The sequence below is a fragment of the Phalacrocorax carbo genome, unplaced genomic scaffold (genome assembly GCF_963921805.1).
Source record: "Phalacrocorax carbo unplaced genomic scaffold, bPhaCar2.1 SCAFFOLD_160, whole genome shotgun sequence".
Taxonomy (NCBI): domain Eukaryota; kingdom Metazoa; phylum Chordata; class Aves; order Suliformes; family Phalacrocoracidae; genus Phalacrocorax; species Phalacrocorax carbo.
Genome location: NW_026990351.1, coordinates 1 through 24,783, shown reverse-complemented (window position 1 = coordinate 24,783; position 24,783 = coordinate 1). Strand labels below are relative to the sequence as shown.

Genomic DNA, 24,783 nt, shown 5'->3' with positions numbered 1-24,783 from the left:
CACCCCAGGGACCCCCAGGACGGACAGACAGACGTGGGGGGTGCAGCCGGTGGGTCACCCCCATCCCCACCCCAGGGACCCCCAGGATGGACAGACAGACGTGGAGGGTGCAGCCAGTGGGTCACCCCCATCCCTATCCCAGGGACACCTGGGACAGACAGACGGACGTAGGGGGTGCAGCTGGTGGGTCACCCCCATCCCAGGGACCCACAGGACAGACAGACGGCCATGGGGGGGTGCAGCTGGTGGGTCACCCCATTATCACCCTCCCCAGGATCCCGGGGCCCCCCCGTGCCCCCCCGTCCCACAGTAGCCCCCCAGGAAGGACAGACGGACACAGCCAGGCGCAACCAGGAGCTGGGGGGCTCCGTTTATTCCCGGGGGGGCACCTCTGCCCTCCCCCTCTGGCCCTGGTGGGAGGGAGGAGAGGTCACGGGGTGCTGCACCCCCAAAATTACCCCCCCCAAATAACCCCCCCGAGAAAGCCCCCCCAAATCAAACATGCACCCCCCAAAAATAAAGCACACCCCAAATTAAACAAAGCCCCTCCCCGATTAAACACACCCCCCCAAATAAACCCCCGCCCCCAAAATTCAACCCTCCACCCCCAAAATTCAATACCCCCCCCCAAATTAAGCCCCCCCAAATCCCCCCCCCCACTCACCGTCCTGCCTCGTCATCGCCTTCACTGGGGCACTGTGTGGGGGGAGACGCATGTTGGGGGGCTGCCACTGCCCCCCCAAGACCATGGCGTGCCCCCCCAAAACCTGGGGACCCCCCCCAGACCCTATAGCCCCCCCCAGGTATTGGGGACCCCCCCCCCACACCCCCATATTTCCAGCTTGTGCTCAGTGAGCACCTCCCCCAGCTCATCACTGGTGCCAATGGCCCTCCCCAAGATCCTGGGGGGACCCCCCCAGACCCCAGGGAACCCCCCCAGGTATTGGGGCCCCCCCCAGGTATTGGGGCCCCCCCAGGTATTGGGGACCCCCCTCCTGCACCCCGAATCTCCAGCTTACGCTGGGTGAGCGCCTCCTCCAGCACCATTCACCCCCTCCCAGACCCCAGGCACCCCCCCCAGGTATTGGGGCCCCCCCCAGGTATTGGGGCCCCCCTCAGGTATTGGGGACCTCCCTCAGGTATTGGGGCCCCCCCCAGGTATTGGGGACCCCCCTCCTGCACCCCAAATCCCCAGCTTACGCCGGGTGAGCGCCTCCCCCAGCACCATTCACCCCCTCCCAGACCCCAGGCACCCCCCCCAGGTATTGGAGCCCCCCCCAGGTATTGGGGACCCCCCTCCTGCACCCCAAATCCCCAGCTTCCGCCGGGTGAGCGCCTTCTCCCGGCTCATCCCCAGCACCAGTGGGCCCCTCTAAGACCCCGGGGTGCCTCTCCCAGCCCTCGGGGTGCCCCCTCCAGCCCCCAGCCCGCCCCCCCCGGGTATCGGGGACCCCCCCCAGGTATCGGGGACCCCCCCCCGCACCCCGAATCTCCAGCTTGCACTCGGTGAGCGCCTCCCCCAGCTCGTTGACGGCCCGGCAGCCGTAGGTGCCCCCGTCGAAGGGCCCCGGTTTGCGGATGAGGAGGGTCAGGACCCCCTGGCTGTGGCGGGCCAGGAACCGGGGGTCCTCGCCGATGGCCACCTGGTTCTTCAGCCACACCACCTTGGGCTGGGGGGCGGGGGGTCAGGGACCCCGAAACGCACCCCGAAATCCACCCCGATCCCCCCCAAACCCCGGGGGGCACCCACACCACCTTGGGCTGGGGGGCGGGGGGTCAGGGACCCCGAAACGCACCCCGAAATCCACCCCGAGCCCCCCCCAAACCCCGGGGGGCACCCACACCACCTTGGGCTGGGGCCGGGGGGGGTTAGGGACCCCGAAACGCACCCCGAAATCCACCCCGAGCCCCCCCCAAACCCCGGGGGGCACCCACACCACCTTGGGCTGGGGGGTGGGGGGGGTTAGGGACCCCGAAACGCACCCCGAAATCCACCCCGAGCCCCCCCAAACCTCGGGGGGCACCCACACCACCTTGGGCTGGGGGAGTGGGGGTTAGGGACCCCAAAATCCACCCCGAGCCCCCCCAAACCTCGGGGGGCACCCACACCGCCTTGGGCTGGGGGGCGGGGGGTCAGGGACCCCGAAACGCACCCCGAAATCCACCCCGAGCCCCCCCCAGACCTCGAGGGGCACCCACACCACCTTGGGCTGGGGGGGCGGGGGTTAGGGACCCCAAAATCTACCCCGAGCCCCCCCAAACCTCGGGGGGCACCCACACCGCCTTGGGCTGGGGGGCGGGGGGGGTTAGGGACCCCGAAATGCACCCCGAAATCCACCCCAATCCCCCCCCAAATCTCGGGGGGCACCCACACCACCTTGGGCTGGGGGGCGGGGGTTAGGGACCCCAAAACGCACCCCGAAATCCACCCCGAGCCCCCCCCAAACCCCGGGGGGCACCCACACTGCCTCGGGCTGGGGGGGCGGGGGTTAGGGACCCCAAAATCCACCCCGAGCCCCCCCAAACCTCGGGGGGCACCCACACCGCCTCGGGCTGGGGTGGGTGGGGACCCCAAAACGCACCCCGAAATTCACCCCCAAACTCCCAGCGCCTTCGCAGCCCCTTGAGCTGGGGGTTGGGGACCCCGAGAAGCCCCCCCCCAAATGCCCCCCAGAGCCCTGCAGCCGGGGCGGGGTGGGGGACCCCAAAACGCTGTGGGTGCTGGGGGGGGGGGTGACCCCAAAACTCCCCCCCCCCCAAACTCCCAGCACTTTCACCGCACCTTGAGCTGGGGGGTTGGGGGACCCCAAACCCCCCTCCTTGTACCCTTCCCCCAGAACCCTGCAGACTTCGGGGTGCCCCCGCAGCGCCTTGCCCTGGGGGTGCCGGGGGGGGGTGGGGGACCCCGAGAAGCCCCCCCCAAGCCCGCCCACCTTGGGGTGCCCCCGCACGGCGCAGTTGAGGGCCGTGCTGTAGCCGGCCACGGCGCTGCGATCCACCAGCGGCGTCAGGAACTGGGGCGCCGAGCGGAAATCGTGCTCCTGGAACTTGGGGGGCTTCAGCGTCAGGCCTTGGGGGGGGGGGACACACCTGATAAGTTGGGGGACCCTCCCACCCCCCACCATCTCTGGACACCCCCCAAAATATTGAGGGTGAGGACCCAGGGGTCTGGGGAGACCCGTAAACTGGGGGGGGGAGCCCCAGGCCAGAGTGTGCGCAGCTCCCTCTGGGTGAGAGCAGAGCCAGGCGTCAGGGGTCCCCCAGGGACCCCCCAAACCTCCAGGTGCCCCCCGAAACCCCTAGGGACCCCCCCAAACCCCCCAGGGCCCCCCAAAACCCCCAGGGCCCCCCCAAACCCCCAGGTGCCCCCAAAACCCCCAGGGACCCCCCCAAACCACCCAGGGCCCCCCAAAACCCCCAGGGACCCCCCAAACCCCCAGGGACCCCCCCAAACCCCCCAGGGACCTCCCAAACCCCCAGGGCCCCCCCAAACCTCCAGGTGCCCCCCAAAACCCCCAGGGACCCCCCAAACCCCCCAGGGACCCCCCAAAACCCCTAGGGACCCCCCAAACCTCCAGGTGCCCCCCAAACCCCCAGGGACCCCCCCAAACCCCCCAGGGACCCCCCAAAACCCCTAGGGACCCCCCAAACCCCCCAGGGACCTCCCAAAACCCCTAGGGACCCTCCCAAAACCCCCAGGGACCCCCCAAACCCCCAGGGCCCCCCCAAACCTCCAGGTGCCCCCCAAAACTCCCAGGGACCCCCCAAACCCCCCACGGACCCCCCAAAACTCCCAGGGACCCCCCAAACCCCCCACGGACCCCCCAAAACCCCCAGGGCCCCCCCAAACCTCCAGGTGCCCCCCAAAACTCCCAGGGACCCCCCAAACCCCCAGGGCCCCCCCAAACCTCCAGGTGCCCCCCAAAACTCCCAGGGACCCCCCCAAACCCCCCAGGGACCCCCCAAAACCCCTAGGGACCCCCCAAACCCCCCAGGGCCCCCCAAAACCCCCAGGGCCCCCCCAAACCCCCAGGTGCCCCCCAAAACCCCCAGGGACCCCCACAAACCCCCCAGGGATCCCCCAAAACCCCAGGGACCCCCCAAAACCCGCAGGGACCCCCACAAGCCCTGAGGCCCCCCCCCAAACCTCCAGGTCCCCCAGGCCCCCTGAGGCCCCCCCAAACCCATGGACCCCCAACCCCCCAGACCCCCCAGGCCCCACGGGGCCCTCCCAAACCCATGGCCCCCCAGACCCCCCAGGCCCCCTGAGGCCCCCCCAAACCCATGGACCCCCAACCCCCCAGGTCCCCCGGGTCCCCCCAAACCCATGTCCCCCAACCCCCCCGGGCCCCCGGGTCCCCCCAAACCCATGGCCCCCCAACCTCCCAGACCCCCCAGACCCCCCGGTGTTCCCCCAAACCCATGGCCCCCAACCCCCCAGGCCCCCCGGGCCCCCCCAGGCCCCCCGGGGCCCCCCCAAACCCATGACCCCCCAACCCCCCAGGCCCCCCGGTGTTCCCCCAAACCCATGGCCCCCAACCCCCCAGGCCCCCCGGGCCCCCCCAGGCCCCCCGGGGCCCCCCTAAACCCATGGTCCCCCAACCCCCCGGGCCCCCCCAGGCCCCCCGGGGCCCCCCAAACCCATGGCCCCCCAACCTCCCAGACCCCCCAGGCCCCCCGGTGTTCCCCCAAACCCATGGCCCCCAACCCCCCAGGCCCCCCGGGCCCCCCCAGGCCCCCCGGGGCCCCCCCAACCCCATGGCCCCCCAACCTCCCAGACCCCCCAGACCCCCTGGTGTTCCCCCAAACCCATGGCCCCCAACCCCCCAGGCCCCCCGGGCCCCCCCAGGCCCCCCGGAGCCCCCCCAACCCCATGGCCCCCCAACTCCCCGGGTCCCCCAGGCCCCCCGGGGCCCCCCCAACCCCATGGCCCCCCAACCCCTCAGGCCCCCCGGTGTTCCCCCAAACCCATGTCCCCCAACCCCCCAGGTCCCCCGGGGCCCCCCCAACCCCATGGCCCCCCAACCCCTCAGGCCCCCCGGTGTTCCCCCAAACCCATGTCCCCCAACCCCCCAGGTCCCCCGGGGCCCCCCCAACCCCATGGCCCCCCAACCCCTCAGGCCCCCCGGGGCCCCCCCAAACCCATGGCCCCCCAACCCCCAGGTCCCCCAGACCCGCCGGTGTTCCCCCAAACCCATGGCCCCCAAGCCCCAGACCCCTCGGGGCCCCCTCAACCCCATGGCCCCTCAACCCCCCGGGTCCCCCGGGCCCCCCCCAGCCCCCCAGGCCCCCCGGGGTCCCCCAAACCCATGGCCCCCAACCCCCCAGGCCCCCCAGGCCCCCCATGGCCCCCCAACCCCCCGACCCCCCCGGGCCGCACCGGGTTTGGGGATGCGGGCGGTGTTACTGGAGAGCCCGGGGGTCTCGCTGAGCCCGCACTGGTTCTCGCTGAACACGCGGAACTGGTACTCGTTGCCCACCACCAGCTCCGGCACCGTGCAGCGGGGGGGGCGCACGTGCTCGTACACCGTGAACCACTCCTGGGGGGCACCGCGGGGTTGGGGGGGGCCCTCGGGCTTTGGGGGGCCCCCCCGGGGCTTGGGGGGGGCGCTGAGGGGGTTTGGGGGCAGGAAGGGGGGGCAGCGGGGGGGGCGCACGTGCTCGTACACCGTGAACCACTCCTGGGGGGCACCGCGGGGTTGGGGGGGGCCCTCGGGCTTTGGGGGGCCCCCCCCGGGGCTCTGGGGGGGGCGCTGAGGGGGTTTGGGGGCAGGAAGGGGGGGCAGCGGGGGGGGCGCACGTGCTCGTACACCGTGAACCACTCCTGGGGGGCACCGCGGGGTTGGGGGGGCCCTCGGGCTTTGGGGGGCCCCCCCCGGGGCTCTGGGGGGGCGCTGAGGGGGTCCCGGGGGGCAGCTGGGGGGTGTGTGTCCGTTGGGGGTCGCGGGGGGGTGTGTGTCCGTTGGGGGTCCCTGGGGGCAGCGGGGGGGGTGTGTGTCCGTTGGGGGTCGCGGGGGGGTGTGTGTCCGTTGGGGGTCCCTGGGGGGGTGTGTGTCCGTTGGGGGTCCCGGGGGGCAGCGGGGGGTGGGAGGGGTGTCCGTTGGGAGTCCCGGGGGGCAGCTGGGGGGTGTGTGTCCGTTGGGGGTCCCGGGGGGCAGCGGGGGGGGAGTGTGTCCGTTGGGGGTCCCGGGGGGCAGCGGGGGGGTGTGTCGGTTGGGGGTCCCGGGGGGCAGCGGGGGGTGGGAGGGGTGTCCGTTGGGAGTCCCGGGGGGCAGCTGGGGGGTGTGTGTCCGTTGGGGGTCCCGGGGGGCAGCGGGGGGGGAGTGTGTCCGTTGGGGGTCCCGGGGGGCAGCGGGGGGGTGTGTCGGTTGGGGGTCCCGGGGGGCAGCGGGGGGGGGTTCCGTTGGGGGTCCCGGGGGGCAGCGGGGTGTGTGTCCGTTGGGGGTCCCGGGGGGCAGCGGGGGGGGGGTGTCCGTTGGGGGTCCCGGGGGGCAGCGGGGTGTGTGTCCGTTGGGGGTCCCGGGGGGCAGCTGGGGGGTGTGTGTCCGTTGGGGGTCCCGGGGGGCGGGGGGGGGGTGTCCGTTGGGGGTCCCGGGGGGCAGCGGGGTGTGTGTCCGTTGGGGGTCCCGGGGGGCAGCTGGGGGGTGTGTGTCCGTTGGGGGTCCCGGGGGGCAGCGGGGGGGGGGTCCGTTGGGGGTCCCGGGGGGCAGCTGGGGGGTGTGTGTCCGTTGGGGGTCCCGGGGGGCAGCGGGGGGGGTGTGTCGGTTGGGGGTCCCTGGGGGCAGCGGGGGGGGGTTCCGTTGAGGGTCCCGGGGGGCAGCGGGGGGGGAGTGTGTCCGTTGGGGGTCCCGGGGGGCAGCGGGGGGGGTGTGTCGGTTGGGGGTCCCGGGGGGCAGCGGGGGGGTGTGTCGGTTGGGGGTCCCTGGGGGCAGCGGGGTGTGTGTCCGTTGGGGGTCCCGGGGGGCAGCGGGGGGGGAGTGTGTCCGTTGGGGGTCCCGGGGGGCAGCTGGGGGGTGTGTGTCCGTTGGGGGTCCCGGGGGGCAGCGGGGGGGGGGTGTCCGTTGGGGGTCCCGTGGGGCAGCGGGGGGGTCGGGGGTCCCGGGGGGCAGCGGGGGGGTCCCGGGGGGGCCGCGGGCGCGCGCACCCCGCGCCGTATCTCCGCCTTCTGCACGGTGTAGCCGCAGAGCGGCGCGTTCCCGCTGTCGGCCGGCGGCTCCCACTCGAGCGCGGCGCTGCAGCCCCACACCTCGGTGACGCGCACGGCGCGCGGCGGCCCCGGCCGCTCTGCGGGTGCCCGTGAGCCCCCGGTGCCCCCCAGCACCCCCCAGCGTCCCAGTGCCCCCAGCACCCCCCAGCGCCCCCCATGCCCCCAGCGCCCCCCAGCGCCCCCCAGCGCCCCCAGCACCCCCCAGCGCCCCCAGTGCCCCCCAGCGCCCCCCAGCGCCCCCAGTGCCCCCAGCGCCCCCAGCGCCCCCCAGTGCCCCCAGTGCCCCCAGCGCCCCCCAGCGTCTCCCAGCGCCCCCAGCTCCCCCAGCGCCCCCCGTGCCCCCAGCGCCCCCCAGTGCCCCCAGTTCCCCCAGCGCCCCCAGTGCCCCCAGCGCCCCCAGTGCCCCCCAGCACCCCCCAGCGCCCCCAGTGCCCCCAGCGCCCCCCAGCGCCCCCCAGTGCCCCCAGTTCCCCCAGCGCCCCCCAGTGCCCCCAGTTCCCCCAGTGCCCCCAGTTCCCCCAGTGCCCCCAGCGCCCCCCAGCGCCCCCAGCGCCCCCAGCGCCCCCAGTTCCCCCAGCGCCCCCCAGCGCCCCCCAGCGCCCCCAGCGCCCCCAGTGCCCCCAGCGCCCCCAGTGCCCCCCAGCACCCCCCAGCGCCCCCAGTGCCCCCAGCGCCCCCAGCGCCCCCCAGTGCCCCCAGTTCCCCCAGCGCCCCCCAGTGCCCCCAGTTCCCCCAGTGCCCCCAGTTCCCCCAGTGCCCCCAGCGCCCCCCAGCGCCCCCAGCGCCCCCAGCGCCCCCAGTTCCCCCAGCGCCCCCAGCGCCCCCCATGCCCCCAGCGCCCTCCAGCGCCCCCCAGCGCCCCCCAGCGCCCCCAGCCCCACCGATGACGCGCAGGCGCAGGCTGGCCGAGTCCTCCATGTTCTCGATCTGCAGGCGCAGCTCGTAGAGCCCCGAGTGCTCCCGCGCCGCCGCCCGGATGAAGAACACCGTGTCCCGCTCCGAGTTGCGGATGTGGACGTCGTCCCCCAGCGCCTGCCCCTCCTTCGTCCAGGTCACCCGCGGGCGCGGCTTTCCCTGCCGGGACCCACGGCGCTGTGGGGCTGCCCCATAGCACCGCGGGGCTGGGAGGTCCCCCTATGGCGCTGGGAGATCCCCCTATGGCGCTGGGAGAACCCCCCATGGCGCTGGGAGTTCTCCCTGTGGCACTGTTGGGTTCCCCCATAGCGCTGTGGGGCTGCCCCATAGCGCCGTGAGGCTGCCCCATAGCGCCGTGGGGCTGGGAGGTCCCCCTATGGCACTGGGAGAATCCCCTGTGGTGCTGGGAGTTCTCCGTATGACACTATTGGGTTCCCCCATTGCACTGTGGGGCTGCCCCATAGCACCATGGGGCTGTCAACTTCCCCTATAGCGCCATGGGGCCATGAGCTCCCCCTATAGCACCATGGGGCCGTGACCTCCCCCTATAGCGCCATGGGCCCATGAGCTCCCCTATAGCACTGTGGGGCCATGAGCTCCCCCTATAGCACCATGGGGCCGTGATCTCCCCCTATAGCGCCATGGGCCCATGAGCTCCCCTATAGCACTATGGGGCCATGAGCTCCCCCTATAGCACCATGAGGTCATGAGCTCCCCCTATAGCACCATGGGGCCATGAGCTCCCCCTATAGCACTATGGGGCCATGAGCTCCCCCTATAGCGCCATGGGACCATGACCTCCCCCTATAGCACCATGGGGCCGTGACCTCCCCCTATAGCGCCAAGGGGCCATGAGCTCCCCCTGTAGCACCATGGGGCCATGAGCTCCCCCTATAGCGCCGTGGGTCCATGAGCTCCCCCTATAGCGCCGTGGGGCCACGACCTCCCCCCATAGCGCCGTGGGGCAGCCCCCCATAGCGTCCTCACCTGGAAGGGGATGACGAGGTTCACCTGCTCCCCCACCTTCCTGACGTACGTCTGCCGCAGGTGCCGGGGCAGCCGGATTTTGGGGCGCTCTGGAGGGGGGGGGACAGGAACGGACACAAAGGGGAGCCGTGGGGCCGGGACCGTCCGCCCCACGGCCACCCCACGGCTGCCCCACGGCCGCCCCACGGCCACGCACCCACGATCTCGCGGATGGTGACGGGCTGGGCCAGCGTGGCCGGGGGGCTCCTGCCCGCGATGTTGACGGCGGTGACGCGGAAGAGCAGCTTCTCGCCCGTGGGCAGCCCCCGCACCGTGAAGCCGCAGCGCTCCACCGGCTCCGTGTTGGCGGCCACCCACTCCTCCGCTGCGGGGGGCAGGCCGAGGTCGGGGGGCTGGGGGCGTGGGGCTGGGGGCTATGGGGCTGGGGCCGAGGTCGGGGGGCTGGGGGCGTGGGGCTGGGGGGCTGGGGGGCCGAGGTCGGGGGGCTGGGGGCGTGGGGTTGGGGTGCTGGGGGTGTGGGGCTGGAGGCTATGGGGCTGGGGGCGTGGGGCTGGGGGTGTGGGGCTGGGGCCGAGGTCGGGGGGCTGGGGGCGTGGGGCTGGGGGGCTGGGGGGCCGAGGTCGGGGGGCTGGGGGCATGGGGCTGGAGGCTATGGGGCTGGGGGCTATGGGGTTGGGGTGCTGGGGGTGTGGGGCTGGAGGCTATGGGGCTGGGGGCATGGGGTTGGGGTGCTGGGGGTGTGGGGCTGGGGGCTATGGGGCTGGGGGTGTGGGGTTGGGGGGCTGGGGGCGTGGGGCTGGGGGCTATGGGGCTGGGGGCTATGGGGCTGGGGGGCTGGGGGGCCGGGGGGCCGAGGTCGGGGGGCTGGGGGCGTGGGGCTGGGGGTGTGGGGCTGGGGGGCAAGGGGGCCGAGGTCGGGGGGCTGGGGGCGTGGGGCTGGGGGGCTGGGGCCAAGGTCAGGGGGCTGGGGGCGTGGGGCTGGGGGCGTGGGGTTGGGGTGCTGGGGGTGTGGGGCTGGGGGCTGTGGGGTTGTGGAGCTGGGGCTGGGGAGCTGGGGGTGTGGGGCTGGGGGCTATGGGGTTGGGGTGCTGGGGGCATGGGGCTGGGGGTATGGGGCTGGGGGGTGGGGGAGTGGGGCTGGCGGCGTGGGGCTGGGGGCTATGGGGCTGGCGCCCCTCCCCCCGTGGGTGCCCCCCCCCGTGGCTGCCCCCCCCCGTGGGTGCCCCCCCCCGTGGCTGCCCCTCCCCCCGTGGGTGCCCCCCCCGTGGGTGCCCCCCCCCGTGGCTGCCCCTCCCCCCGTGGGTGCCCCCCCCGTGGGTGCCCCCCCCGTGGCTGCCCCCCCCGTGGCTGCCCCCCCCCCCGTGGGTGCCCCCCCCGTGGGTGCCCCCCCCGTGGCTGCCCCCCCCCCCGTGGGTGCCCCCCCCGTGGGTGCCCCCCCCGTGGGTGCCCCCTCCCCCCGTGGGTGCCCCCCCCGTGGCTGCCCCCCCCCCGTGGGTGCCCCCCCCGTGGGTGCCCCGCTCACCCCCCGTGGGTGCCCCCCCCCGTGGGTGCCCCCTCCCCCCGTGGGTGCCCCCCCCGTGGGTGCCCCCCCCGTGGGTGCCCCCCCCCGTGGGTGCCCCCCCCCGTGGGTGCCCCGCTCACCCCCCGTGGGTGCCCCCCCCCGTGGGTGCCCCCTCCCCCCGTGGGTGCCCCCTCCCCCCGTGGCTGCCCCTCCCCCCGTGGGTGCCCCCTCCCCCCGTGGGTGCCCCCCCCGTGGGTGCCCCCCCCGTGGGTGCCCCCCCCCGTGGGTGCCCCGCTCACCCCCCTCGCGGCAATACTCCACCAAGTAGCCGTCGATGCCCCCCGCCCCCACCCGCTCCGGCGGGCGCCACTTGAGCGTGGCCGTCGTGTCGGTGACGTCATCCAGCAGCAGGTGGGTGGGCTCGCTCGTGGGGGCTGGGGGGCACCCCGAAATCAGACCCTGCACCCCCGGCCCCGCCCCATGGGACCCCCCGAAACCCCTCCCCCCGCAACACCCCCCGGGACCCCCCAAACTCCACACGGGACCCCCCCAAACCCTCCCCGGGACCCCCCAACCTCTCCATGGGACCCCCAAAACCCCCCCCGGGACCCCCCAAACTCCCCATGGGACCCCCAAATCCCCCCCGGGACCCCCTAACCTCCCCATGGGACCCCCCAAACTCCCCATGGGACCCCCAAATCCCCCCCGGGACCCCCTAACCTCCCCATGGGACCCCCCAAACTCCCCATGGGACCCCCCAGCCTCCCCCTGGGACTCTCCAAACTCCCCATGGGACCCCCAAACTCCCCATGGGACCCCCAAACCCCTGCCAGGACGCCCCAAACTCCCCATGGGACCCCCCAACCTCCCACTGGGACTCTCCAAACTCCCCATGGGACTGTCCAAACTCCCCATGGGACCCCCCAAATTCCCCCCGGGACCCCCCAAACTCCCCATGGGACCCCCCAATCTCCCCCAGGGATGCCCCAAACTCCCCATGGGACCCCCAAACCCCCCCCAGGACCCCCAAACTCTCCCCGGGACCCCCCAAACTCCCCACGGGACCCTCAACCTCCCCATGGGACCCTCCAACCCCTTTCCGGGACCCCCCAAACTCCCCATGGGACCCCCCAAACTCCCCCTGGGACCCCCCAAAGCCCCCCCGGGACCCCCCAACCCCCGCCGGGACCCCCCAGCCCCCCCGCACCGATGGGCATGAAGGGGGGGCTGTTGCAGCTGGGCTGGGAGGCGCCGATGGCGTTGAGGGCCAGCACGCGCAGCTCGTACAGGACCCCCTCGATGAGGCGCCCGGCCTTGAACGTGGTGCCCTCCTGCGCCTCGCCGCTGAGCTTCATCCAGCGCGCCGAGCCCTTCTTCCTCCTCTCCACCAGGTACCCTGCGCCGGGGGGGCGTGTGGGGGGCGGGGGGACACGCGTGGGGGCGGGGGGGACACGCGTGGGGGAGAGGGGACACGCGTGGGGGAGAGGGGACACGCGTGGGGGAGAGGGGACACGCGTGGGGGCGGGGGGACAAGCGTGGGGGAGAGGGGACACGCGTGGGGGAGAGGGGACACGCGTGGGGGAGAGGGGACACGCGTGGGGGCGGGGGGACAAGCGTGGGGGAGAGGGGACACGCATGGGGGAGAGGGGACATGCGTGGGGGCGGGGGGACACGCGTGGGGGCGGGGGGACACGCGTGGGGGAGAGGGGACACGCGTGGGGGAGAGGGGACACGCGTGGGGGCGGGGGGACACGCGTGGGGGAGAGGGGACACGCGTGGGGGAGAGGGGACACACGTGGGGGAGAGGGGACATGCGTGGGGGCGGGGGGACACGCGTGGGGGAGAGGGGACACACGTGGGGGCGGGGGGACAAGCGTGGGAGAGAGGGGACACGCGTGGGGGAGAGGGGACACGCGTGGGGGCGGGGGGACACGCATGGGGGCGGGGGGACACGCGTGGGGGCGGGGGGACACACGTGGGAGAGAGGGGACACGCGTGGGGGCGGGGGGACACGCGTGGGGGAGAGGGGACACGCGTGGGGGCGGGGGGACACGCGTGGGGGAGAGGGGACACGCATGGGGGCGGGGGGACACGCGTGGGGGAGAGGGGACACGCGTGGGGGCGGGGGGACACGCGTAGGGGCGGGGGGACACGCGTGGGGGTGGGGGGACACGTGTGGGGGAGAGGGGACACACGTGGGGGAGAGGGGACACGCGTGGGGGAGAGGGGACACACGTGGGGGAGAGGGGACATGCGTGGGGGCGGGGGGACACGCGTGGGAGAGAGGGGACACGCGTGGGGGAGAGAGGACACACGTGGGGGAGAGGAGACACGTGTGGGGACACGCGTGGGCAGGGACACACGGGCAGGGACACATGGGCAGGGACACACGGGCGGGACACGCGTGGGCAGGGACACGCGTGGGCAGGGACACGCGGGCAGGGACACACGGGCAGGGACACACGCGAGCAGGGACACACGGGCAGGGACACGCGTGGGCAGGGACACGCGGGCAGGGACACACGGGCAGGGACACACGAGCAGGGACACACGGGCAGGGACACACGTGGGCAGGGACACACGGGCAGGGACACACGGGCAGGGACACGCGCGGGCAGGGACACACGAGCAGGGACACACGGGCAGGGACACACGAGCAGGGACACGCGTGGGCAGGGACACGCGTGGGCAGGGACACACGTGGGCAGGGACACACGGGCAGGGACACACGAGCAGGGACACGCGGGCAGGGACACACGAGCAGGGACACGCGTGGGCAGGGACACACGGGCAGGGACACACGGGCAGGGACACACGCGGGCAGGGACACACGAGCAGGGACACGCGTGGGCAGGGACACGCGTGGGCAGGGACACACGTGGGCAGGGACACACGGGCAGGGACACACGAGCAGGGACACGCGTGGGCAGGGACACACGGGCAGGGACACACGAGCAGGGACACACGGGCAGGGACACGCGTGGGCAGGGACACACGTGGGCAGGGACATGCGAGCAGGGACACGCGGGCAGGGACACGCGGGCAGGGACATGCGAGCAGGGACACGCGGGCAGGGACACGCGTGGGCAGGGACACGCGTGGGCAGGGACACACGAGCAGGGACACACGAGCAGGGACACGCGTGGGCAGGGACACACGGGCAGGGACACACGGGCAGGGACACGCGTGGGCAGGGACACACGGGCAGGGACACACGGGCAGGGACACGCGCGGGCAGGGACACGTGGGCAGGGACACACGGGCAGGGACACACGGGCAGGGACACACGTGGGCAGGGACACACGAGCAGGGACACACGTGGGCAGGGACACACGAGCAGGGACACGCGGGCAGGGACACACGGGCAGGGACACGCGTGGGCAGGGACACACGAGCAGGGACACACGTGGGCAGGGACACACGAGCAGGGACACGCGGGCAGGGACACACGGGCAGGGACACGCGTGGGCAGGGACACACGGGCAGGGACACACGGGCAGGGACACACGAGCAGGGACACACGGGCAGGGACACGCGTGGGCAGGGACACACGGGCAGGGACACACGGGCAGGGACACACGGGCAGGGACACGCGTGGGCAGGGACACACGGGCAGGGACACACGTGGGCAGGGACACGCGAGCAGGGACACGCGTGAGCAGGGACACACGTGGGCAGGGACACACGGGCAGGGACACACGTGGGCAGGGACACACGGGCAGGGACACACGTGGGCAGGGACACGCGTGGGCAGGGACACACGGGCAGGGACACACGTGGGCAGGGACACACGGGCAGGGACACGCGAGCAGGGACACACGTGGGCAGGGACACACGGGCAGGGACACGCGTGGGCAGGGACACGCGGGCAGGGACACACGGGCAGGGACACGCGAGCAGGGACACACGTGGGCAGGGACACACGGGCAGGGACACGCGTGGGCAGGGACACGCGTGGCGCTCACCGGTGATGGGCTGCCCCCCGTCGTACTTGGGGGGGTCCCAGGCCAGCATGGCCCAGTCCTCCCCCACCGAGGTGATGCGCACGGCCTCAGGGGGGTCGGGCACGTCTGCGGGGACACGCGGGGACACGGGCTGGCATGGGGGGCACACGTGGCCCCCCCGGCCCCCTCCCCACCCCCCCGGTCCCCGTGTCCCTATGTCCCCATGTCCCCCGTCCTCCTGTCCCATGTCCCCATGTCCCCCCTGTCCCCCTGCCCCCATGCCCCCCTGTCCCCCTGTCTCCGTGTCTCTCTGTCCCCATGTCCCCCATGTCCCCCTGTCCCCCTGTCCCCATGTCCCCCATGTCCCCCTGTCCCCCTGTCCCCATGTCCCCCATGTCCCACTGTCCCATGTCCCCCTGTCTCCGTGTCTCTCTGTCCCCCCGTGTCTCTCTGTCCCCCTGTCCCCCCGTCCCCGTGTCCCCCCGCGAGGCCCCCCCGCCCCTCCGTACCGACCACCTTGATGACGATGGTGGCCGTGTCCTCGCCGGCCGGGTTGGCCACGCGGATGCTGTAACGGGCCTCGTCCCCGCGCTCGGCGCTTTCGATGACGAAGCTGCTCAGCTCGGGGCGCTGCTGCAGGTGGGCTCGGCCCTCCCGCGCCTCGAACACCTGCGGCCACGCGGGGTCACGGGGGGCTCGGGGGGCTCGGGGGGTTCGGGGGGCGCGGGGGGACGCGGGGGGCTCGGGGGGCTCGGGGACGCGGGGGGACACAGCTGCTCAGCTCGGGGCGCTGCTGCAGGTGGGCTCGGCCCTCCCGCGCCTCGAACACCTGCGGCCACGCGGGGTCACGGGGGGCTCGGGGGGCTCGGGGGGACGCGGGGGGCTCGGGGGGCTCGGGGGGCTCAGGGACGCGGGGGGACACGGGGACGCAGCTGCTCAGCTCGGGGCGCTGCTGCAGGTGGGCTCGGCCCTCCCGCGCCTCGAACACCTGCGGCCACGCGGGGTCACGGGGGGCTCGGGGGGCTCGGGGGGTTCGGGGGGCGCGGGGGGACGCGGGGGGCTCGGGGGGCTCGGGGACGCGGGGGGACACAGCTGCTCAGCTCGGGGCGCTGCTGCAGGTGGGCTCGGCCCTCCCGCGCCTCGAACACCTGCGGCCACGCGGGGTCACGGGGGGCTCGGGGGGCTCGGGGGGACGCGGGGGGCTCGGGGGGCTCGGGGGGCTCAGGGACGCGGGGGGACACGGGGACGCAGCTGCTCAGCTCGGGGCGCTGCTGCAGGTGGGCTCGGCCCTCCCGCGCCTCGAACACCTGCGGCCACGCGGGGTCACGGGGGGCTCGGGGGGCTCGGGGGGTTCGGGGGGCGCGGGGGGACGCGGGGGGCTCGGGGGGCTCGGGGACGCGGGGGGACACAGCTGCTCAGCTCGGGGCGCTGCTGCAGGTGGGCTCGGCCCTCCCGCGCCTCGAACACCTGCGGCCACGCGGGGTCACGGGGGGCTCGGGGGGCTCGGGGGGACGTGGGGGGCTCGGGGGGCTCGGGGACGTGGGGGGACGCGGGGGGCTCGGGGGGCTCAGGGTCGCGGGGGGGACACGGGGATGCAGCTGCTCAGCTCGGGGCGCTGCTGCAGGTGGGCTCGGCCCTCCCGCGCCTCGAACACCTGCGGCCACGTGGGGTCACGGCGGGCTCGGGGGGCTCGGGGGGCTCGGGGGGACGCGGAGGGCTCGGGGGGCTCGGGGGGCTCGGGGGGACGCGGGGGGCTCGGGGGGGATGCGGGGGGCTCGGGGACACGGGGGGCTTGGGGGGACACAGGGTCACAGGGGGCTCGGGGACATGGGGGGACATTGCAGGGATACAGGGAGGTGTCATGGGGGGTCACGGGGTCATGGGGGGTCACTGGGTCATGGGAAGCTGTCATGGGGTCATGGGGTCATGGGGGGTGACACGGGGTCATGGGGGGTGACACGGGGTCATGGGGTCATGGGGTCATGGGGGTGACACGGGGTCATGGGGTCATGGGGAGCTGTCATGGGGTCATGGGGTCATGGGGGTGACACGGGGTCATGGGGTCATGGGGTCATGGGGAGGTGACATGGGGTCATGGGGAGGGGTCACAGGGTCATGGGGAGCTGTCACAGGGTCACGGGGTCATGGGGAGGTGACACGGGGTCATGGGGTCATGGGGTCACAGGGAGGTGACACGGGCTCATGGGCAGGGGTCACGGGGTCATGGGGTCACAGGGAGGTGACACGGGGTCATGGGCAGGGGTCACGGGGTCATGGGGTCACAGGGAGGTGACACGGGGTCATGGGCAGGGGTCACGGGGCCGTGGGGACATGGCTACAGGGGAGGGCGCAGGGATGGACACGGGGGGGACACGGGCGGAGCCGTGGGGCAGAGGGACAGGGGACCCCCAAGGGGGGGTGTGGGGACACAGGGTGAGATGTGGGGACATGGAGGGGACAGTGCCCCTGCCCCCCAAAACAGGGACAGGGGAACAGGGGAACACGGGACCCCCCCAAGATGGGGATGTGGGGACATGGGGGGGACACGGAAGCCCCCAAGGAGGGGTGTGGGGACACGGGGGGGACACGGGAGCCCCCAAGGAGGGGTGTGGGGACACGGGGGGGACACGGGAGCCCCAAGGAGGGGGTGTGGGGACACGGGGGGGATATGGGAGCCCCCAAGGAGGGGGTGTGGGGACACGGGGGGGATATGGGAGCCCCCAAGGAGGGGTGTGGGGACACGGGGGGGATATGGGAGCCCCCAAGGAGGGGTGTGGGGACACGGGGGGGACACGGGAGCCCCCAAGGAGGGGGTGTGGGGACACGGGGGGGACACGGGAGCCCCCAAGGAGGGGGTGTGGGGACACGGGGGGGATATGGGAGCCCCCAAGGAGGGGTGTGGGGACACGGGGGGGATATGGGAGCCCCCAAGGAGGGGTGTGGGGACACGGGGGGGACACGGGAGCCCCCAAGGAGGGGGTGTGGGGACACGGGGGGGACACGGGAGCCCCCAAGGAGGGGGTGTGGGGACACGGGGGGGACACGGGAGCCCCCAAGGAGGGGTGTGGGGACACGGGGGGGATATGGGAGCCCCCAAGGAGGGGTGTGGGGACATGGGGGGGATATGGGAGCCCCCAAGGAGGGGTGTGGGGACATGGGGGGGACACGGGAGCCCCCAAGGAGGGGTGTGGGGGACATGGGGGGGATATGGGAGCCCCCAAGGAGGGGTGTGGGGACACGGGGGGGGACACGGGAGCCCCCAAGGAGGGGGTGTGGGGACACGGGACCCCCCCCCCACCCATCGGGTGCCCGGGGCGTCACCTCGTCGCCCTTCATCCAGGTGACGGTGGGCGCGGGCTCCCCCGAGATGGGGACGTCGAGGCGCAGCTTGTTCCCCGCCACCACCACGATGGTGTTCTCCGACGCCTTCCCCGAGCAGTCCAGGTGGATCTTGGGGGGCTCTGGGGGGGGGTGGGCGGGGGGGAGGGGACACACACACGGCGCTGGGACCTCATCACCCCCCCAGTGTCCCCACCCCCACCCCCCATCGCCCCCACCCCCCCTCACCTTGCTTGGGGACATACTCGACCTTGATCTCTGCGGGCGCGGGGAGGGAAGGGTTAATGGGGGAGGGGGTCCCCAAATGGCACCGGCCCCCCCCCCTCCCCCCCGGGGCTGTGGGTGTCCCCAAAACGGGCCCTGAGCCCCCCAAGTGTCCCATGTGTCCCCCCCCAGCCCCCCAAGTGCCCCCCAGCCCCACAATTGCCCCCCCAGGTGCCCCCTGCCCACAAGTACCCCCAAGCCCCCCAAATTTCCCACAAGCCCCCAAGTGCCCCCCCACCCCTCCGCGTCCCTGCCCTCCAAGTGCCCCCCACCCCCACGTGCCCCCCAAGTTCCCCCAGCCCCCCACAACCCCCTGCCCCCAAGTGCTCCCCACACCCCCGCCCGCCGAGTTCCCCCACTCACCCCCCACCCCCCAAGTGCCCCCTGCCCCCCAAGTGCTCCCAGCTCCCCATGCACCCCCTGCCCTCCACGCGCCCCCCAAGTTCCCCCAGCCCCCCACAACCCCCCACCCCCGAGTGCCCCCAAGTGCCCCCAACCCCCAAAGTGCTCCCAGCCCCCCTCGCGCCCCCCGCCCCCCCGCCCCCCCTGCGCCCCCCAGCCCCCCCCCCCGCGCCCCCCGCCCCACCGAGGAAGTTGAGCTTGGCGGAGAGGGAGAGGGCGTAGCCGTCGGGGATGAAGGTGTAATCCCCCTCATCCTCAGGGCGCACGTCGTCGATCACCAGCTTGTGGAACCTGGAGGGGGGGGGCGTGAATGGGGACGCTCAAGGGGGCCCCACGGCACCGGGGGGGGGCAGTGACCGCCCCCCCCATGGCCTGGGTGGGGGCGGGATCCCCATGGGGAGGCTCTGAGACCCCCACGGGGGGTCTGTGCTCCTCCTGGGTGGCCCCAATTCCCCCCCCGAGACTCCCATGGGTGGCCCCAATCCCCCTGAGACCCCAATGGGGGGCTCCAACCCCCCCCAAGACCCCCATGGGTGCCTCCAGCCCCCTCCCCGTCCTCCATGGGTGCTTCCCAGACGCCATGGGTACCTCCCAGACCCCTTCCCAGACCCCACGGGTGCCTCCAGCCTCCCAGCCCCCCCATGGGTACCTCCAGCCCCCTCCCCGCCCCCCTTGGGTTCTTCTCAGACCCCTCCCAGACCCATGGGTGCTTCCCAGACCCCATGGGTGCCTCCAGCCCCCTCCTAGCCCCTCCATGGGTTCTGCCCAGATCCCTCCCAGACTCCATGGGTGCTTCCCAGACCCCATGGGTGCCTCCAGCCCCTTCCCAGACCCATGGGTGCCTCCAGCCCCCCATGGGTACTTCCAGCCCCCTCCCAGCCCCTCCATGGGTGCCTCCAGCCCCTTCCCAGACCCCATGGGTGCCTCCCAGCCCCCCATGGGTACTTCCAGCCCCTCCCAGCCCCTCCATGGGTGCCTCCAGCCCCTTCCCAGACCCCATGGGTGCCTCCAGCCCCCTCCCAGCCCGCCATGGGTACCTCCAGTCCCCTTCCCAGACCCCATGGGTGCCTCCAGCCCCCTTCCCCGCCCCCCACGGGTACCTCCAGCCCCATCCCAGCCCCCCCATGGGTACCTCCAGCCCCCTCCCCACCCCCCTTGGGTTCTTCTCAGACCCCCTCCCAGACCCCATGGGTGCTTCCCAGACCCCATGGGTGCCTCGAGCCCCCTCCTAGCCCCCCCGTGGGTGCCTCCAGCCCCTTCCCAGACCACATGGGTGCCTCCAGCCCCCTTCCCAGACCCCATGGGTGCCTCCAGCCCCCCTCCCCGCCCCCCTTGGGTGCCTCCAGCCCTGCCAGGGGTGCCCCCCACGCCCCCAGCCCGCGCTGGCGGGGGTCCCCGCGCGCCCACCTGCCGCTGTGGGAGATGTGGATGCGCTTGCTGGGGCGCACCTCCACCCCGTTCTTGTACCAGCGCCCCGTCACCTTCTCGTCCGACACCTCGCACTTGAAGACGGCCTGTTCCGACGCCTGCACCGTCAGGTCCGCCATGTCCTGCAGCACCTCCAGCTGCTTCTCTGGGGGGGCGGGGCGCAGGGTTGGGGACCCCCCAGCTGCTCCTGCACCCCCCTATTCCCCCACCCCACCCCCGCGTCCCTGGGAACCCCTTGAGATCCCTCTGGAAATCCCCTGGGAATCCCCTGGACACCTCGCCAGCACCCGTGGGACCCTCCAGGAACACCCCCAGAGACCCCCCTTGAGACCCCCCAGGGACCCTGAGACCTCCTGGATCCCCCCAGGCACCCCCCAGGGACCCCCCAGGATGCTCCAGGGACCCCCCAGGGACACTCCTGGGACCCCCCCATGGGACTCTGAGACCTGGACCCCCCCAGGGACCCCCGCGGACACCCTCAGGGACCCTGAGACCTCCAGGATCCCCCAGGGACCCCTCTGGGACCCCCCCAGGGACCCCCAGACCTCCTGGACCCCCCCCAGGGACCCCCCCAGGGACCCCAAGACCTCCTGGACCCCTGCAGGGACCCTCAGGGACCCCAAGACCTCCTGGACCCCCCTGAGAGAGCCTCAGGGACCCCCCCAGGGACCCCAAGATCTCCTGGACACCCCCAGGGACCCCCCCCGAGGGAGCCTCAGGGACCCCCCAGGAACCCCAAGACCTCCTGGACCCCCCCAGGGACCCCCCCCAGGGACCCCCCCAGGGACCCCAAGACCTCCTGGACCCCACCAGGGACCCTCAGGGACCCCCAGGGACCCCCCCAGGGACCCCAAGACCTCCGTGACCCCCCCAGGGACCCCCCCCAGGACCCCCCACCTTCCACGATGATGTCGGCCTCGCTCTCGCCGCCGTTGGTCATGATCTTGTAGCGCCCCGTGTCCTCCTTGGTGGCCTCGTTGATGATGAGGTAGTGCTTCTTCCCGTCCTTCTTGAAGCGGTACTTGAAGGTCTCCTCGCGGGTCAGCTCGACCCCGTCCTTCATCCTGCGGCACACGCGAGGTGGGGGGCGGCACGGGGCGGGCATGGGGCACGGGGCATGGGATGGGCACGGGGCGGGCACGGGATGGACACGGGATGGACACGGGGCGGGCACAGGATGGACACACGGGACATGGGACGGGCATGGGACGGACACGGGGCATGGGATGGACACGGGGCACGGGATGGGCACGGGGCGGACACGGGATGGACACGGGGCGGGCACAGGATGGGACACACGGGACATGGGACGGGCATGGGATGGACACGGGGCACGGGATGGGCACGGGACGGACACGGGATGGGCACGGGGTGGGCACGGGGCACGGGGCATGGGATGGGCACGGGACGGACACGGGATGGACACGGGATGGGCACGGACGGACACGGGATGGACACGGGATGGGCACGGGGCACAGGGCATGGGATGGGCACGGGACGGACACGGGGCGGGCATGGGACGGACACGGGGCACGGGATGGACATGGGACGGACACGGGATGGACACGGGACAGACATGGGGCACGGGATGGACACGGGACGGACACAGGAATGGACATGGGACAGACACGGGATGGACACAGGATGGACACGGGATGGACAGGGGACGGACATGTGGCACAGGATGGACATGGGGCACAGGATGGACATGGGATGGACACGGGGCACGGGATGGACACGGGATGGACATGGGACGGACATGGGGCACGGGATGGACATGGGATGGACACGGGGCACGGGATGGGCACGGGATGGACATGGGACGGACACGGGATGGGCACGGGACGGACACGGGACAGACACGGGGCACGGGATGGGCACGGGACGGACACGGGACGGACACGGGACGGACACGGGGCACGGGATGGGCACGGGACGGACACGGGATGGACACGGGACAGACATGGGGCACGGGATGGACACGGGACGGACACGGGATGGACATGGGACAGACACGGGATGGACACAGGATGGACACGGGATGGACAGGGGACGGACACGGGACACAGGATGGACACGGGACGGACACGGGATGGACATGGGACAGACACAGGATGGACACGGGATGGACAGGGGATGGACACGGGACACAGGATGGGCACAGGACAGACACGGGATGGGCACGGGATGGGCACGGGACGGACACAGGGCACGGGATGGGCACGGGACGGACACGGGATGGACACGGGACAGACACGGGACAGACATGGGGCACGGGATGGACATGGGATGGACACGGGCACGGGATGGACACGGGATGGGCACGGGACGGACACGGGGCACGGGATGGACATGGGGCGGACATGGGGCACGGGATGGACATGGGACAGACACGGGGCACGGGATGGGCACGGGATGGGCACGGGACGGACACGGGACAGACACGGGGCACGGGATGGGCACGGGACGGACACGGGACGGACGCGGGACAGACACGGGACAGACACGGGGCACGGGATGGGCACGGGATGGGCACGGGACGGACACGGGACGGACATGGGGCACGGGATGGACACGGGACGGACATGGGGCACGGGATGGGCACGGGACGGACATGGGGCACGGGATGGACACGGACGGACACGGGACGGACACGGGACAGACATGGGGCACGGGATGGGCACGGGACGGACACGGGGCACGGGATGGGCACGGGACGGACATGGGGCACGGGATGGACACGGGACGGACACAGGGCATGGGATGGGCACGGGATGGACACGGGACGGACATGGGGCACAGGATGGACACGGGACGGACACAGGGCATGGGATGGGCACGGGATGGGCACGGGACGGACATGGGGCACGGGATGGACACGGGACGGACACAGGGCATGGGATGGGCACAGGATGGACACGGGACGGACATGGGGCACAGGATGGACACGGGACGGACACAGGGCATGGGATGGGCACGGGACGGACACAGGACAGGCACAGTATGGACACAGGGCGGACAGAGGGCATGGGACGGACACGGGATGGGCACGGGACAGACACAGGACAGACACAGGGCATGGGACGGACACGGGACATGGGACGGACACGGGACATGGGATGGACACGGGACGGACACGGGACATGGGACGGACACGGGACGGACACAGGACAGGCACAGTATGGACACAGGGCGGACAGAGGGCATGGGACGGGCACGGGATGGGCACGGGACAGACACAGGACAGACACAGGGCATGGGACGGACACGGGACATGGGACGGACACAGGACGGACACGGGATGGACGCGGGGGGATGGGGGATGGGCCAGGCAGCCAGACAGACGGCCAGATGGCTGGAGAGACGGCCAGATGGAGGAACAGGTGGCCACACGGAGGGACAGACAGCCAGACAGCCATCCGGAGGGACAGGCGGCCATATGGTGGGACAGACAGATGGCCATCCGGACAGACAGATGGCCATCCAGAGGGACAGACAGATGGCCACACGAATGGACAGCCAGCCAGCCATCTGGAGGGACAGACGGCCATATGGCCAGACAGACAGACGGCCATCCGGAGGGGCAGGCAGGCGGCCATCCAGACAGACGGCCATCGGGCCGGACAGATGGCCATCCAGAGGGACAGACAGATGGCCACACGGCCCGACAGACAGACAGACAGACAGACAGCCAGCCAGCCACATGAGCGGGGGGGCAGACAGACGGCCGGCCACACGGCGGGACAGACGGACGGACGGACGGCCACATGGCGGGACAGAGGGACGGATGGACGGACGGATGGCCACATATCGGGACAGAGGGACGGATGGACGGACGGATGGCCACACGGTGGGACAGAGGGACGGACAGATGGCCGGCCGGCCGGCCACATGAGTGGGGGGGCAGACAGACGGACAGCCACACGGCGGGATGGACAGACGGCCACATGGCGGGACAGAGGGATGGACAGACGGACAGCCAGACGGCCCCATGGCGGGACAGAGGGACGGATGGACGGACGGTGGGACAGAGGGACGGATGGACGGACGGCCACACGGTGGGACAGAGGGATGGACAGACGGACGGACGGCCACACGGCGGGACAGAGGGACGGACAGATGGCCGGGCCGGCCGGCCACATGAGTGGGGGGGCAGACAGACGGACAGCCACACGGCGGGACGGACAGACAGACAGACGGCCACATGAGTGGGGGGGACAGACAGATGGCCGGCCACACGGCGGGACAGAGGGATGGACAGACGGACAGATGGCCACACGGTGGGACAGAGGGCCGGCCGGCCACATGGCGGGACAGAGGGACGGACAGACGGACGGACGGCCACACGGTGGGACAGAGGGATGGACAGACGGACGGACGGACGGCCACATGGCGGGACAGAGGGACGGACAGACGGACGGACGGCCACATGGCGGGACAGAGGGATGGACAGACGGCCACACGGTGGGACAGAGGGATGGACAGACGGACGGTGGGACAGAGGGACGGATGGACGGACGGCCACACGGTGGGACAGAGGGATGGACAGACGGCCGGCCGGCCGGCCACATGGCGGGACAGAGGGACGGACAGACGGACGGACGGCCACACGGCGGGACGGACGGACGGACGGCGGCCGCTCACCACATGACCTGGGCCCCTCCTCGGACACCTCGGCCTCCAGCACCACGCGGTCGCCCACCACGATCTGCTGGTCCTCCAGGCCCTTGGCGATGGTGACGGGGGGCTCTGGGGGGGTGGGGAGGGGGTCAGGGTGCGCCGGGGCGGGGTGGGCG

The 24,783-nt window shown here is 73.1% G+C and overlaps 1 protein-coding gene across 1 annotated transcript; it reads right to left on the bottom strand.

The window, feature by feature from the left end:
• Nucleotides 1-345: 345 nt before the first annotated feature.
• Nucleotides 346-24,736, bottom strand: MYBPC2 (myosin binding protein C2; the record flags this gene model as incomplete). The annotated part of the gene is given in 20 exon segments (XM_064440201.1): nucleotides 346-410; nucleotides 665-696; nucleotides 1,484-1,670; nucleotides 2,934-3,070; nucleotides 5,381-5,540; nucleotides 7,145-7,284; nucleotides 8,089-8,281; nucleotides 9,110-9,198; nucleotides 9,306-9,473; nucleotides 10,910-11,044; nucleotides 11,818-12,006; nucleotides 14,576-14,680; nucleotides 15,064-15,223; nucleotides 17,876-18,015; nucleotides 18,122-18,151; nucleotides 18,744-18,850; nucleotides 19,967-20,132; nucleotides 20,885-21,051; nucleotides 24,632-24,644; nucleotides 24,647-24,736. Coding segments are annotated over 19 exon segments (2,387 nt in total), but the record flags the coding sequence as incomplete, so codon positions are not given.
• Nucleotides 24,737-24,783: the final 47 nt, after the last annotated feature.